Genomic DNA, 16,281 nt, shown 5'->3' on the forward strand with positions numbered 1-16,281 from the left:
ATGGATTGTTATAAACGGTTGGCGGAAGCCAGGAATAAACGAAAAAATATAAAAAAACATCGATCTTAATCCGCTTTATTTCGTGGATTGTATTTTTCCGCCGAAGCGGACTAAGAGCCGCCTTATGGGCGGACTAAAAGCCGCCTTATGGGGCGGCTCTTAGTCCGCCAGGCGTGAATAAAAAACATTTTTTTGCTGAGCGAAATCTTGCGTTTCGTGCTGTCTACTTGATTTCGTGTAAACAAACTACTTAAGTAGTACAGCTTCAAAGTAGCACAAACTTTAATATAAACGAATAGAAACTAAGAATAATTAATTGTGAAGCTGTACTTAAAGACAACCTGGGGGTAGCTAGCTAGCTGTATGTCTATGTAATGTAAGTAGGTGCAGTTTTTAATTATTTTTCTTTAAGTGAAGTTCTGTAAAGTTCTGTAAAGTAGTCCCCTGAATTTTAGCTGTACGAAAAGAATGTGTAAGTTTGGATTTGGGAAAGAGAGAGCACTCCCACTTTTCCACGAGGGTACCGATAAGCCGCATACGCCGTAAAAAGTGCGGGCGTTTTCGGGCGAGTTCGGCGTTTTAAAAAAAACTCAGGTATTTGCCCGAAAAAACCCGCATAGTCCCGAACAATGCCCGAAAGAAAAAAAATTTCACTATAAATGACTCTCGAAGAATTATTTAAAAAAGTATAAAAATTAGAATAAACTAACTATAAGGATCTATTCCCATGATACCATTAAAGGATATTAATCTAAAATCAGCTAGTATGAAGAAAAACAAGCAGAAGGCTATTGGTGCTGCATCCGTTTTTTATTCTTATTCTATAGCTAGGTTTTTTTTTATTATTTTTCCAAAAGTAGTAGAGAATTATATTTATTCCTTCTCTTATATAATTTTATTTATTTACTTACTGCTATAGATCTAAAATTTATGGTGAGCTGCAATCAAAATGGCAGACACCTCAGCTCCAAAAACAGGTGGTGAGCCCATAGTGTTGAAACTCTAATGGATTTTTTAACTAAGCTCCTTCCAGCCATGCAACAACAGCAGCTGGAAGCAATCACAGCCCTAGGAGAAAAATTTTCCACTTCATTGAACAGCCTCTGAGCTGATGTTTTAAACAATGATAATAACTTCTATGTGGACCGCAGTGGAGACAATTCTCCTGGTCTAAGTCACAGATAAACAAAATGAAGCAAATGCTTCCATTATCTGTAGATCACCCTAGAGGAAGGAAAAGATCCAGGTCTTCATCAGCAGAAACTTGCCTCAGTCATGTAGAATCTAGCTCTTCTACTAGAAGGCCTAGTAAAAAAGATGTTGATGCCATAAGTACATCAGCATCCAACCAATCGTATGATGGTTTAATAAATGAAATGCTGGGGCAAGAAGAAAACCAGTTAGAGGACCCAGACCATGATGTCTGGTCTGACCTCATCAAAGAATAGAACGATGAAGTAGCTCCACCTTCAGCATCTATGGCTAAACTCATGTGGTCGAAGAAACTTACCAATGAAAAATTGAAAGGCAGACTGGAAAAGGTCAAAATTCCTACCAATTGCCGTTTTTTGTCTGTAAAGGGCTGCAATAAACCTATATGAGCCAAGGCAGACAGCAAAAGATCAAATGATCTGGTATTGCAGAAACTGCAAACCACTGTTTCAAAAATTCATGTGCATATCTTACAATTGGCAGACCAAATTATTAAGGCACCCAAACAAGGAAACCTTATTGTAATAGAACCATCCACTTTATTAAATTTGCCTAAAGATGCTCTTTGTCTAATCGGTAACGCCAACCAGCAGCTAAATCAGTATCGAAGAGTAGGATTAATCGGTGCAATGTCTCACCTAAAAGGATTGGCAAAGGATGTGTCTGAAGAAGACTTGTTGCTGTTTGAGGATGATTTGGACAAAAGGATCCAATCATTGCAAGATGAGGAGGAAACTAGTAAAGTGCTCTCACGACCATCTACACCATATTCAAAAAATAACTTTAGAAAGTACAAACAGCAATCCTCCAGTTATTCCTCCTCTGCAAAGCATAACCAGTCAAAAAACGAGAAGACCTTCTCAAAAGATCGAAACCACTCCCTAAGAAGGTACACTCAAACCCTGAAGTACAAAGGGTACAAAGGGAGAAAACAATGGTAGGTAAAGACCTTGTTGTTGCTGAACTTGAGTTAGCAGTTAGGCGTTATCAAGCTTGTAATACTCACAAATTTTTGGAAGTTTGGAGGACTATCACCTTAACCAGTATATCCTACACATAATTGAGCATGGGGTTAAAATTGAATTTATTAGTGTCCCAGTGTCAACTTACCACCCAGTGAAGTTTTCACAAGAAGATTGTATAACTATAAGTCAGGAAATTCAACAACTTTTACAAAAGAAGGCAATTCAGCAGATACAAGCAACAAATAACTGTTTTCTTTCAGGTATATTTATTTTCCCTAAAAAAAAAGGTAGCTCAAGAATGATTATCAACCTTAAACAGTTAAATAGATCTGTCAGATATCGCCATTTTAAAATGGAAACACTGCAAGATGTTTTATGTCTTATCAAACCAGGTGTTTGGATGGGAAGTATTGACTTAAAGGACGCATACCACAGCATTCCTTTTCATATTGACTTCCAAAAGTTCTTAGCTTTTTCTTGGGATGGACAGTTTTACCAATTTCTAGCTTTACCCGTTGGGTTTGGTCCAGCTGTTAGGATCTTCACCAAAGTTCTTAAAGCGCCTTTTAAAGTACTAAAAGGGGCGGGTCATGTATCTGTTGTATATATGGACGATTCTTATTTGCAGGGTGATATGAATCATGCCAAAGAAATATTACGGCAACTGTCTCACTTTTGAGCAGCTTAGGATTTACTGTACATCCAAACAAGTCAATTCTAGTGCCTACCCAATGTATGGTGTTTTTAGGGTTTGTGTTAAACTCTGCTCAGATGACAATAGCCTTAGGCGAGGAAAGGGTCATAAAATTGAAGTGTCTATGTAAGGACTTGCTGTGCATGCCTCACCCCACAGTTAGGTTTGTTTCCAGGGTTATTGGAACATTAGTTTCTGCCTTTGATGCCGTGAAGTATGGCAAGTTACATTACAGGTCCTTGGAGACAGATAAGAATCTAGGACTTAAACTAGGTCATGGAAATTTTGATTCAAAGGTTCTTATTTCAGAGTTTTCTATTAAGGATTTACAGTAGTGGCTCACAATGGCTCAGTTTACCAGACCTATACAATTGCCCAAAATTGATCTAATTTTATCCTCTGATGCTAGTCTTCAAGGCTGGGGTGGCACCGATGGAAACTCTCAAATAGGGGGGCGTTGGTCTGAAGAGAATTACCTGAGCATATCAATACTTTAGAGTTGTTGGCTGCAATTTTTACACTCAAAGCCTTCTTGAAAATAAGACATTATAGACATGTTCAGTTAAGATTGGATAACACCACAGCTGTGGCCTACATAACAAAGATGGGGGCCTTCACTCCATTGCTTGTAATAAATTGGCTGTGGAATTATGGGAATTTGCTAGAACATGTGATGTTTGGTTATCAGCTTGTCATGTACCTGGTGTATTAAATACTGTAGCTGATTATATATCAAGACAATTTCAGGATAACATTGAATGGTTCTTGAATGTAAAACAATTTAACATAATTTCCGACATTTTTTGGAAATTTGATATTGACCTTTTTGCATCCAGACTCAATGCAAAATGTGTGGATTATTTTTCTTTAAGACCTAATCCAGATGCTAAAGCTGTAAATGCCTTCGCTCAGACCTGGTCGAATCTAAACATTTATGCCTTCCCACCATTTAATTTGATTGGAAAAGTTCTTGCAAAGATAAATATAGATCAAGCCACAGGCATTCTTGTAGTACCTTTCTGGTCTTCGCAGCCTTGGTTTCCTCAAGCGATTAATATGTTATATATACAGGACACCTGTGTTATTTCCTCCTTCATCTATATTATTGTTTCTACCGGGAACAAAAAGACAACCTCCTCTACACCAAACCTTGTCGCTGCTCATGCTGCCTGTCTCCGGGAATCATTACAAGGTAAAGAGCTTCCAGCAGACACTGTCGATATTATTGCAGCATCATGGAGAGAAGGTACCCAGAAACAATACTCGGGTCCAATCAGACGATGGATACAATATTGCACTGGGAGGTCGATTGATCCCTATCATCCAAATGTGAAAGATGTGTTAATACACCTTACTGAATTATTCAAAGGTGGTTCTGGATATAGTGTTTTATGTACAACTAGAAGTGCTATTGCTTCAGTTGTTTCAATCAGTGGCTACAGTTCTCTTTCAGAGCATCCATTGATAAGCCGTTTTATAAAAGGAGTTCTTAATATAAGACCAAGTACCCCCAAATACTCTTTAATATGGGATACAAATGTTCTTTTGACTTATTTAAAGTCTCTTAGTCCTAACAAAGATTTATCCTTTAAGGATATTAACATCAAGCTTGCTTGTCTCCTTACTATTTTAGCAGGTCAAAGAGTTCACAGTGTCCATAATATATCTGTTCCATATATAGATTTAACAGACTGGCCGAGTGTACCTGCTAAGCCGAAAAGGCATAGAGAAGGGTAGGGAGGGCAGGGCACCCTCATGCTTACGCAGAAGATTTGGAAAATAAAATCTGAATCAATCATCATACGTAAATACTCGATTTATCCTTTAATTTAAACCTAGCATAGAAGCTTGCGGAGGTAGGAAGTGCACACGTGATCAGATAAAACGCACTGCGTATCCTTTCATTGTGCACTTCGCGTGTTGGTGCAACCTCGACCCCAGGGTTTATAAAAGAGAACCAGCCCTGGGGTCAAGGTTGGTGTTGGGGCTAATCATCGCTTTGGAAAATAAGGGGTGCATATGTATCAGCTTTGAAAGAACAACTGTCGTATCATGGTAAACAAGGGCGGCAAGTAGTTGCAACTATATACTAGCATACATTAAAGCTATTTTTTTGTGAGTCCAACTAATTGATGGAAATTTAGTCACGAATCTTATCTTTAAAGTGTAGTGCAACGAGCACACAATAGCGTGTAATTCAAGGAAGGACTGGCCCGTAGGTTTTTCCACAGGGTTTTTCACAACCTCGTCAGGGCAACTTGTATCTTTTCTGACCCCGGGACGGCCGACTTCTGGATTGCCGGAATTTATGCTTTCACTTTCGAAAAAACAAAACAAAATGGTTGATTTTATTTTCTTGTTTTGAAAAGTTTTAGCACAGTTCTTTCAGAGATGGATTTAATAGAAAAATACGAAAGAAAAGAAAGCTATTATGATGTACTTGGATGTACAGAAACATCGACTTTGGCTCAAATAACCACAGAGTTTCGAATCTTGGCGAAAAAGTGTCATCCCGATAAAAATAGCAACGATAATGATGATGTGACTAATGAAAAAGATTTTGAAAAGTAAAAAGTTAACTATAATCAAATTTATTCACGAATCCTGGTTGAGATTTTTAACTTTTGGATGACACCAGGCATTAAGATTTCGTTAAGATGACGATTAAGATTTTTTACCATTGCTCTTATTTTCTTCGTAGGTAATACTCACAACATTCAATTTAAGAATGAAAGACGTCAACTGACGTCTTGGGGATGGATAGGCTTTCCTGGTCTGGTTTTGCTGGTTTTAAAATGTTGTTACTATAAAGGCTCAAATATTTTCTTAAAAAACTTGACATTACAAATGAATTAGCTAGTTAAAGCTTTCTATGTTGTATGTGCCAGAAATTCATTTCGCATGGAATCTCGTTTACCCAGATAAAAGTCAGTTAAAATTTGGTATATAGGTCTTTCTAATCCACTTCAGCACTTGGCAAAGGCTGACATGTCCAAAAATTTCTTAAATTTTGTTGGCAATTTTTTGCTGACATGGTTTTATCCAAGCTAGCTAGTTGTTGCTAATCTGAACTTGCAAAATTTTTCTACTTTTCTTCTCTCTAAATTTTGCATTGTCTGTGTATGGGGTGTACAATCACAAAACAAATTATAAATGGCTGGCATGAAATATAGTTTTGCTGATGAGGAATAAATTGCATTGTATGTTGTGGAGCAATAAGAAATAAAATGTGACATGTGACTTTCATTGTAAAATACAAAGTAATTTTTTACGAATGAGGGTGTTACTAAAAATGCCATGAAAACTGGAAGAAAGCTTTCGATTGGACTTTGCTAGAAATTCGGTGTTTTGAAAAGAGATTAAAGATTCCAAAATACCCAAAATGATATTTCAGACAATATTGGGAGGTAAAAGTTACATGTTAAAAAATTCTACAAAAATGGTAAATACATCAATGTTTTGGAGTCTGACATCTTTGAGAGGGTTGGGTCCAGGATAGACATTAGCTTTAGTTCTAAAATCGATTTGTAAGTGGCCGTACAAGGCACTTCCTGTTACCATATCATAGTATTGAAGACTCAATTATGAATTGCTGTTATAATTCACACAATACTAATGAAACAATTTGTCCAAACTGATTGTACCGTACTATCTCACTCAATAGAAATTTTTGTCACTGTCATCTTCAAGTTATGCAAACTGTATAATATAAATGTTTGAGTCTGATTAAAAGTTGAAAGTCAACAAATGCTCTATTTAATTCGCTTGCTTTAAAAATGAAAGCAAAAAAAACAAAAACATGTCTTGTTGCTAAATTCTTTTTTTCTATGAGAATGTTGTTCTACTGGAATTTAGCTTGTCTTCTTCAACACTCGAACCTCTTATTAAACTTAAATCTCTCTGAGAAGACGAAGACGTGAGTGAATCCTGTGGAGGTGTGTACGCCGTGTGACATGGCAAATCAACAAAATATGTATGAACCAAGTTGGCTTTTGTTCGATAATGGCAGCAACTGTTAATGTAATTATTGGTTTTTGTGGGGAACACAATCTTTGCACAAAAAATGAAAAGTTTTAAAAAAATTTATCCCATGTTATTTTCGTAACATGTAAAAATGTTTTTATTTCAAAAAACATATGTTAATTTTTTTTGTTAGTTTTCCTTTAAAAATATTTTTTTGAGGAAACAAGACAAAATTAAAAAATAATTTTTTTTTTGAGAACAAATTCACACATTTGTTGAAAAGAAAAATATTGTTGTTTTTACACAGGTATTATGTTGTCCAGAGGATGAAAGTAGCAGTTACTGGTCATGTTAGACATATGTTCATTATAGCGGATTTGGCTGTATATTTTGGACCTCATCAAAGTTGCTAATTTTAATTTATAGCTGGTTTTGTGTTATCATGACATTATTCTGAAATTCTCACATTTGAACTCATATTGTCGAAGAAAGTCATATTGGGAGTCTAACATTTAAATCACTCCACTTGCAATAAAATCTATGACGACAACTGGGATTAAAGAAATGGACTATTAGGTTTTTGTTAGGTCTTTATATACCTAATGATGTAATTCACTTTAGATTACAACATGCTTATGAAGTCTTAAAATCTGAGGAATCTCGTAAACAATATGATACATGGCTGCATTCTGGGTTGTGTATCCCTTTTGAAAGTTGGAACAAAATGAGTGAACAGTCCCATGTATCAATGCACTGGGGAAGAAAGAAAAAAGAGCTTGCAATTGAAAGTGGTATTTCATTTTTTGTTTTCATATTTCCCTATCATTTCAATGTCTCATCTTGTTAGGCTTTTGTAGACGTTTTTCGACTGTAGTGTAAGAAATCTTCAACTTGGAAGCGAATTGGTGTTTTTCGTACATGCAATTGGTGTTGTTAAGCTTCTGTTTGTTTTTCAGCTGATAAAAAAGATGATTTGACGAGTGCATCAAATCAGAAATCAACGAAAACAACACATAATGAGAACACAGATGTTTCGACGGCTAACGTTCAAAGGAATTTTAAAAGACATCAATTTGATAACACTAGTGGGCGGAATAAGTTTAGAAAATACCAGTTATAATTGTGTATATACATTTATCATTTGTATTGTAAATATGTAATTAATGCAAGGAGGCAAAAGTTTCTGTAAATTTCACCCTCTTGCCATGTTTGTTTTGAAAGACGTTACGCGCTTAGAAAAGGCGGGAAACTTTTTAATGGAAACATTGTTGTGTTACATTAGTGTTTTATCAGAAACTGTACATAAAGTGAGTGAAAGCTGTAAATTGTATTTTAACAACAGCACCCTAACCACTTAAACGAACTCGGTAGCATCATTCGGTATTTTATAAATAGTATATGATAGATTAGATTTTGTTTGATATGGAACAGGTTATATCGCGAACTGCTAGTTCGAGCCTTCAGGCTGGGCCGATGTCAGCAGTGAGTGGTACGCTCGGGGGCACTGTGTAATTTCTTTATAAAGAACAAGGATTCGTCGCAATAAATATGATGTTTTTCCCGTATCTAACATTCAACTGCAAAAAGGCACGTTAACATTGGAGGCACTGCCCGGATGTCCTGTTATGAATTGCTAAAGCCGAAAGACGAAATTTGTATGGGTGGCACCTAATGCTAGAAGACGAAATATTGATGCAATAAATTATGAGTTTGTCGACCTTCACTGATAGTTAAGAAACACGTTTTGGGTAACATTAAATACTTAATTCTTTTAGCCGTTCCGAGGCATATATCGCAGAATTAGCCGTCCCGAGGCAATATCGGAGAATTAGCCGTCCCGAGGCATATATCGAGGAATTAGTCGTCCCAAGACCGATGTCGGAGAATTAGCCGCCCCGAGGAATATATTGAAGAATCAAATTAACTATCCTGTAGTGCTCAGAAATTATTTCCTAGATGTTAAGTGATAACAATGGCAAGGTACAGATATTGTTGAAATTTTGATATGAAGCTGGAAGTAAAAATCATTATGACAGAAAGCTGATGATAAACGACATTGAAACATTTTTTTCAAAGAGATAAAAGCCATAAGACATGGGGATAAACCCGTAATGTGGTTAATGAAAAAAAAAGAATGTTGTTTATAGACTTCAGATTTTTTGGACGTTTTTTTATGGGAGCCTCGGTACAGACTCTTGGTACAAAAAAGGTAACGTTTTTTTTATATTATTTATTTGGCAATTGTATATATGTATTTAGGAGTAATACAACGTAACTTTAACATTTTTTTAACTGATGAAGCGTCGAGTAAAAGTCGACTGTGGATTTATTTGGTTGTTTGGTAAAATGTTAGCGTGCTTTTGAAATTGTGTTAATATTGAAAGTTGGTGATTGTGTTATTTACTCGCGGAAATAAATATTCGCGAATCTCGCGAGTTTTTTTCAATTTTGCAACAATAAGTTCCCGTGAAAATTTGGAAACCTGCGATTTGGGCAATTCCGAAAATTAATTCCTTTGATATTTACACTATTTTATTCTTCTGATTTACCAAGAGCTATTAAATTCCAACTTCATCAGCATTTTGTCTCCTACATAAAATGTCATTAAATTCTTTTTCTACGAAGTACGTCAACTTTATTTCTCGTCAATTATTAGGATTTGCCATCTTGTGAAGATTAATTCCTTAAGGAACCTTATTACTGACCAAAACGTTTTAGCGATGTTTTTAGCAGCTAACCATTTTTGCCGACTTTACTAACTTTTTTGATATTTCTGTTTGTACAAATATACATCAAATATATTGGATGCACTTGTTACTAAATTCCTCTGCATTATTTTATCCATATTACAATGCCCGCCGTCTGTCTGTCTATCAAAATGGTAGCTACCAGTACAGACAGGCGAAAAAGTGCTGTAAACGTTTCTATTATTCAGTAAAAATCGAATAATTTTTTGCAGGTGACTAATATTTTCACCGATTTAAATTTTTTAACGACTTTTTTTTTCGCCGACCTTTTTACCGATAACGCCTAACAATGTTGGAAAAACTTTGAGAATCGAAGAAAGAGGAGCATTAAAATCTATCAGCAACAAAACATTTAATAAATTTCTTTTAACTAACAAATTCATTACAATTATTTTGGATTTTAAGCTGTACCAATCCCTTCCGTCGCATCAACATTACCTACTACTTTTTTGGTCGCGGTGCAGGTACTGGACGTTTAACCAGACCAATCGCGCCTTTGCTTGTCTTATTCTGATCGTTATTGTTCTGAGATGGTTGTACTCTCGGCCTTGGTTTTGGAATAGGTTGGTTCGTAGCCGATGTATGTGGAACAGGTCTGGGTGGACGCAGTGGTTTAGCAGCTAAGGCTTGTTTGATACCAGAATTATTACTTATTGGTAATGCTGGTTGCCGCGGACGGATTGGTTTGCCTTCTTTACCCACGTCGATCTTTGGTTGCGGTGGACGTGCGGGAGGTTGTGAAGGTCGTGATGGGCGAGATGATGGTCCTTCGTTATTTGCATAGGCTGTCTTAGAATTGTGTAGTGGTTTTACAGGCGTTGGTGGCCTTGTTAATTTTCTTTGTTTCTCTTTGCCTTTATTTTTATCAATTGAATCTGTTGTAGGAACAGGTTTGTATCCTTTCTCTCTTTGTTTCCATTTAATAGCCCCCACCCATGCCAGTACAGACAACAAAATCACAAAAATTACAGCACCAAAAAATGTTTGACCAAATCGAACTTTAGATAATTTCTCCCTATTCTCTGCAGTTGCTTTTCTCTTGACTTGGATCGTATAAACTCCACCTGAGCAAGAGATAACAGTAAGAAAATATTAGACATAAAGTACAATGCGAAATGTAAATCAGCATTGATGATACTTTTTATATTTTGATAGAGATTAATGTTTTTGTTAATAGTACCAAAAAAAATTAAACATTTTTCATTTGTTTTATATTTTAAGTTCTTCTCTTTATTTACCTTGCGCTGTATCTTTTGCAAATGGCGTTTTGTAATTCAACACGCACAATATGTCCAGGTGATCAAAATCAGCGTCTATGTTTTTAATCGTCATGTAAAATGCATTTCTTAGTAGATTTTTGTGAGCATGGACATGCTCGATATATGTGTTCTCCTGATCAACTTTCAAACCAAAATGTGGTGGGACAGTATGAAGATTTAAAGACAAGAAATCATCTCCAGTGCTGGTGTATACAAGTGGTTTTAAATGACCATCTGAAATGTAAAATAAATTGATTTGGTCTTTTTGTAGAAGATTCTAACTTTGAAACGATTCCACTAAACTAGGTGGCGCCGTAGATTAGTGGTTATAGCTCTCGTACTCTGTACGGGAGACCGGGGTTCGATTCCTCTTGAAGGGGATTCAACATAGGCGAGAGAATGTTACCATAGCCCCGGGTTAACCTAAGCCATAAATTGGGGAGATGGCGCACTGTGTGGGCCGTTGGATGTTGCTGGGAGTTGTCTAGTAGTAGAAAGCGGGCCCTAATTGGGTCTGCGTAGCTCAAAATGAGCATTAAATACTCTAGGACTCTCCATCTAAGCCATGGTCCCTCCTAAAAAAAATGGACAGGGTATATCCCTCTATATTTGTGAGGCTAGCCATGTAAAATATGCACATCTATCTATCTAAACTAGGAGTGGTAGTAACAAGAGAAATATTTAATCAAGATATCTAAGTGGGGAAAACAATTTCTTAAAAGCAAAGTCGAGGACCCTGACAGGAAACAAATAAACTTTTGACATTGAAAATAAGTACAAGATATTTTTTCATAGTGGTTTACATTAAATCAAGTAATAGTAGTCATAGTAATACTGTTCTCATTATACTGGATTCCAACATTAAATTACTCATACACTATTCAAATTTAATTGACTCAGGTGTCAATAGAGGAAATGTAATCCTAATTCAGCTACCCTTTGAAACACTTTCATGTCTCAGTCCTCTATTCGTCAACGTAATAACATGAGCGCCATTTAGCATCTACGGCCGTAATTTTTATATCGTGAGTCACACATTCGTTGGACTGAAAAGATAATTGTAGTTAAAAAAATAAAGTACCTTTCCACAAACTTTCTGGTTTTTTTTATCCCAGATTAAAATACGTTTGATAGCCTCAAACTAAAAAACGATATACTGTTAAAAAATGTTTCCTTACCGATTTTGTCCTTGTATCCACAATAAAATATCTCTAACGTTTCTTTCCTAATGTCAGCATTTAAATCAAATTGCCAACCGAGTACAACAGTATCACCTGTGGAGGCTTTAACATTCGCATTGTTCATGCGAGATATTCTTTCTATTATTTTGTACGTACTACACAAGTGCGAAAATGAACAAATTATGCAAATTAAACATAATGTTATCTTCTTCATCACAACAACTAGTTGGTTACATTGTGAATGATTCAGTGAGCAATATTTGACGTCAAATGTTGTTTTGTTATAGTACTGGAAAAATGCTTAACTGTGGTTCAAGGAAAGCTTTTCTCCATTGGTTACACGTAAGGAATATTTGACGTCAAATGTTTTATGGTATAGTAATGGGAAATTTTCTCAACTGTAGTTCAAGGAAAGCTTTCTCTGTTGGTTACACATAAGGAAGGTATATAAAATAAAATAGACAACAAGTAATTTTATATAGGTTTCTTTATTTCTGTGATTAAACTTCATTGTGTATCTTTTAATTTCGTATTTTTTTCGTAATTTTATTCCGCTGAGTAGCATGTGTAAGGTTTGATGTCGGCAAATTTAAATGACGTTAAATACCAATTTTGAAAGGAAACAACGACAATGTTATAGCGCTGAGATGATATGGATGTGTTAAGGTGACTGAAATGGCTTTTCAAATAGTTTTCTTGCCAACCATACTTCTGTTGCTTCCATGCGCTGTTGACTTGTCTAATGTGATCGAGTTGGACAAAAAGACAAGCTCTGAAGTATATTTCACACCAGGCTCATCCGTTAAACTCGGCTGGGTGTATGAATTTTCAGAAGACGAACAGGAGTTTGGAGAATTCTTTTGCGGATATAGAAATAATGATGGAAGAGTTTTCCCGCTTGCTATAGACGTTGATGGTGAGTCGTTTCGTTTTTTTTTAATTTATTTCATAATTTTGCGTATCTTTTGCCTACAAAATCATCATGTTGTAAAATTTATTATCAAAAACAAGCTTGTTTAATATCAAACGAGTCATTAATAGACGTTTATAATTTTTTTCTCTGGCACCTAAAATGCAATTTGGAGGGATAAAAAAATCCTCCTAGACGTGATGCAGAATGTTCTTTCCTAGTTTCAATATAAGTAGTAGAAATAGAAATGCAGTGAAGTATCATGTATTTATGTGTATCCTAATCAAACTTAGAGGAAGGGGGGTAAGGAACATGATAGGAGTTTACAATGAAAATATATAATATGAAAAATATATTGAACATTTACCTAATAAAGGGATAACTAGCACAAAGCACTTTATGTGCTTAAATAACGTGCTAGCTACCTGGGAGAACAACAGGTAGGACGACGCCACAGGACAACACAGGGACAAGACGAACATTCAGACGAGGATATCACAGAGTCAAAGTCAAAAATAGCATGAAATGTCTGGAAGCTGCTTAAAACAAACCTTCAAGCAGGAAAAAGGAATTTGGACTGGGTGAAATAAAATAAAATTGTAATTAGATTTTATATGTGTTAATAAAGTGACTATGTAAAAAAATTTTTAGCTCAGAGGTATTTTTACTCAAGATTTTAAAGGGTAAGGAATTTTGAAGACGGTTCCATGAGTTTATTGCAAAGAACTTAACAGACTTTTTACCAAACGCAGTTGAATGAACAAGAGGTAGATTCAAAAAGCCTTTGTCAGCAGCACGGGTGTGGTGGGAATGGGCGAAGTCGATTGCGAAAGTATTGATGAGGCTAATAGGAAGAGTTTTATAATAAAGGTTCAATAGGAAAATTATATTTTGTATACAGATCATGTCAGAGAATTTAATTAAGTTAAGGTTCCCGTATAGTGGGGTAGGAGAAGCATTGAAAGTACTAAAAGAGATGATACGGATAGCATGGTTTTGTAAAATTTCTATTCGACGGGTAAGAGAAGATTTTTGGCCCCATACCAAGGAGCAATATTGTATTTGGGAGTAGAAAATAGCAAAATAAATTTGACGAAGAACACATTTTGGAACAAAATGACGAGCTTTGGCAAGTGCTCCATTAGATTTTTTGAGGTTGGAGATGGTGATATTAATTTGAGATTTCCAGGAGAGGTTTGAGTCAAGAGTTATACCAAGGTATTTGACAGTATCACTAGGAACGATTTTAGTTCCATTGATTAGAAATTTAAAATTAAATAAAATTGGTTTTAACGGAGTTTTAAAAATAACAAGTTCAGTTTTAGATTTATTTAATGAGATTTTATTTGCATTGAGCCATTGACAAAGGAATTTGAGATCCAAGTTAAGATGTTTATTTAGTTGTTTAGCGGACTTACTAATATTTAGCAGGTTGGTATCATCTGCAAAGAGGTGGACCATGGAATGTTTAATTGCAGTATGAAGATCATTAATATAGAGTAGAAATAAAAGTGGACCAAGAACAGAGCCCTGAGGAACACCATGACGAATAGGTTTATGTGAAGATGACGAATTATTGATAAACACAAATTGTTCTCTGTTGGTTAGGAAAGAGCGCAGCAAATTTAAAGGAACCCCACGAATACCATAGTGATAAAGTTTTTTAATTAAAATTTCATGGTCGACAGTGTCGAAAGCTTTTTGTAGGTCAATGAAGACACCACAAACAAGAAGACCATTGTCAATAGCTTCCATAATCTTTTGAGTAATGTTTAGTAAGGCGTGTGAGGTAGAAAATTTTTTCCTGAAGCCAAACTGATCTGGAAAGATAGTATTGTTCATAGAAAAAAAATTATATAAACGATTGAAAATAAGCTTTTCGAAAATTTTGTCAATGTTTGAAAGTAAAGATATGGGCCGATAGTTGCAAAGTTCGACATTTGAGCCTTTTTTGTAAACAGGGATAACTTTTGCAATTTTAAGAGAAGATGGATAAATACCAGTTGAAAAGGAAAGATTGATTAATTTAGCAATTGGAACTGCGAGGAGTTTTTTAGTAGGAAGAAGGACTTGGTACGGAATGCTGAAAGGACCTGTTGATTTTTTTTTATCAAAGAGAGAAATACAATCAAGGACTTCTAAATCATTAGTTGGGCGAAAAAATATTGAGAAATTCGTAGGCAGTTAAACGGGCGAGGAGGTGGACTCTTGTAACCGTAAATGGTATAACACTTTAAAAAATTTAGCAATTAATAAGTTATTAAATAGAATATAACGAGTATGTTTTAATCGACAACACAATTTTGCTCATTCTTATGATTTTTAAACTTGATCCCAAAGTGCTGTGAGAAAGCGAGGCACTGTTGAAAATCAGATAGGCCTAAAGAAAAGTTTGTTGCTATCTTTTGCTGTATTGACATATGGAAAAATTCTTGACTCTAATTATTAGGTTGTTATTAAATTCATTACTTGAAACTCGTACATACATTTCCGTTTTCTACAGGCTCTAGTTTTTTGGTCGCATACGTTCAAGGAGTGGTCAACTCTGATAAACCAACAGACGATCGAGATTTGTTACGTCGCACAACAGATCCTGTCGCTACAAATGATGCTAAATTCCGACAACGCAGTTTAGTGCTGACGTCGCTGTCAAATAAAGACGTTGGCGAATATTTCTGTGGATTGCACTTAACAAAGCCTCGTTTTAATATCGAATATGGCGGAGTAGTCACGCTGAAGTTATCTTTAAAAGAGAATGGAATGTCGCATGCAGTCGTAGCTGTTGTTGTTACAGTTCCATTGGTGATTGCACTTCTTGGTTTGGTCATCATTTTAGTCTTCTGGAAAAAATATAAACCGCTGAAAAGCTATTCTCTGGCAGATGATCCTTCTGTCACGTCATCAGATGAAGATGTCGAGTTTGAGAAAAAGAAGTTAATGCAAGAATAAATATCACCTCAAAATATTTTGTTGTTGTTGCCGTGTTTTTCAGAAAAGAAAGGTTCCTGTTCTTCAAAATTTTAGGGACAGGAAGCACGCATATTAACGTCACTCGCGGAGCTCTAGGACTTCATCTAGGCTTTTAGGGACAGGGTGGCTACACATTTTGAGATAAACTTTATGCCTTTTCCAGGATTTTTAGTAAATTGCCATCACCAACACATTTTCGAAAGTAATAAATTAAATTTCGGCAAGATATAAGACCCTCAATATGATTTTTTATCAAACACAAACCAAATTATACGGTCTTTATGAATTCCAGAATTTCTATGGTTGGTTGTTACCAGGTGGTGGAAACTCGTTCCAGGACACTTTTCTGGTAAAAGGGATTTACACCTGTCTGTCTGATA

General features: G+C 35.6%; 2 protein-coding genes across 2 annotated transcripts; one reads left to right on the forward strand and one right to left on the reverse strand.

Moving 5' to 3' along the window:
• Nucleotides 1-5,014: 5,014 nt before the first annotated feature.
• Nucleotides 5,015-9,115, forward strand: LOC130635688 (dnaJ homolog subfamily C member 12-like). The gene is made up of 3 exons (XM_057445107.1): nt 5,015-5,438; nt 7,456-7,625; nt 7,791-9,115. The coding sequence occupies exons 1-3, from the start codon at nt 5,263-5,265 to the stop codon at nt 7,952-7,954; spliced, it is 510 nt and encodes a 169-aa protein (XP_057301090.1). The 5' UTR covers nt 5,015-5,262; the 3' UTR covers nt 7,955-9,115.
• An 801-nt stretch (nt 9,116-9,916) lies between these two features.
• On the reverse strand, nt 9,917-12,198 carry LOC130635687 (uncharacterized). Its single transcript, XM_057445106.1, has 3 exons — nt 12,019-12,198; nt 10,820-11,074; nt 9,917-10,645 (listed from the first exon to the last, which is right to left on the reverse strand). Exons 1-3 carry the CDS (start codon nt 12,143-12,145, stop codon nt 10,023-10,025), a joined length of 1,005 nt encoding a protein of 334 aa, XP_057301089.1. The 5' UTR covers nt 12,146-12,198; the 3' UTR covers nt 9,917-10,022.
• Nucleotides 12,199-16,281: the final 4,083 nt, after the last annotated feature.

This window comes from Hydractinia symbiolongicarpus, chromosome 3 (genome assembly GCF_029227915.1).
Source record: "Hydractinia symbiolongicarpus strain clone_291-10 chromosome 3, HSymV2.1, whole genome shotgun sequence".
NCBI classification, from domain to species: Eukaryota; Metazoa; Cnidaria; class Hydrozoa; order Anthoathecata; family Hydractiniidae; genus Hydractinia; species Hydractinia symbiolongicarpus.

Excerpts from the sequence above, each read along its gene's own strand:
- LOC130635687 (XM_057445106.1), bottom strand. The coding sequence starts at position 12,145 with ATGAACAATGCGAATGTTAAAGCCTCCACAGGTGATACTGTTGTACTC. Across the intron at positions 11,075-12,018 it reads TGGATACAAGGACAAAATCG|ATGGTCATTTAAAACCACTT; the intron begins GTAAGGAAACAT and ends TTTACATTTCAG. Across the intron at positions 10,646-10,819 it reads TGCAAAAGATACAGCGCAAG|GTGGAGTTTATACGATCCAA; the intron begins GTAAATAAAGAG and ends TCTCTTGCTCAG.
- LOC130635688 (XM_057445107.1), top strand. The coding sequence starts at position 5,263 with ATGGATTTAATAGAAAAATACGAAAGAAAAGAAAGCTATTATGATGTA. Across the intron at positions 5,439-7,455 it reads AATGAAAAAGATTTTGAAAA|ATTACAACATGCTTATGAAG; the intron begins GTAAAAAGTTAA and ends AATTCACTTTAG. Across the intron at positions 7,626-7,790 it reads AGAGCTTGCAATTGAAAGTG|CTGATAAAAAAGATGATTTG; the intron begins GTATTTCATTTT and ends TTTGTTTTTCAG.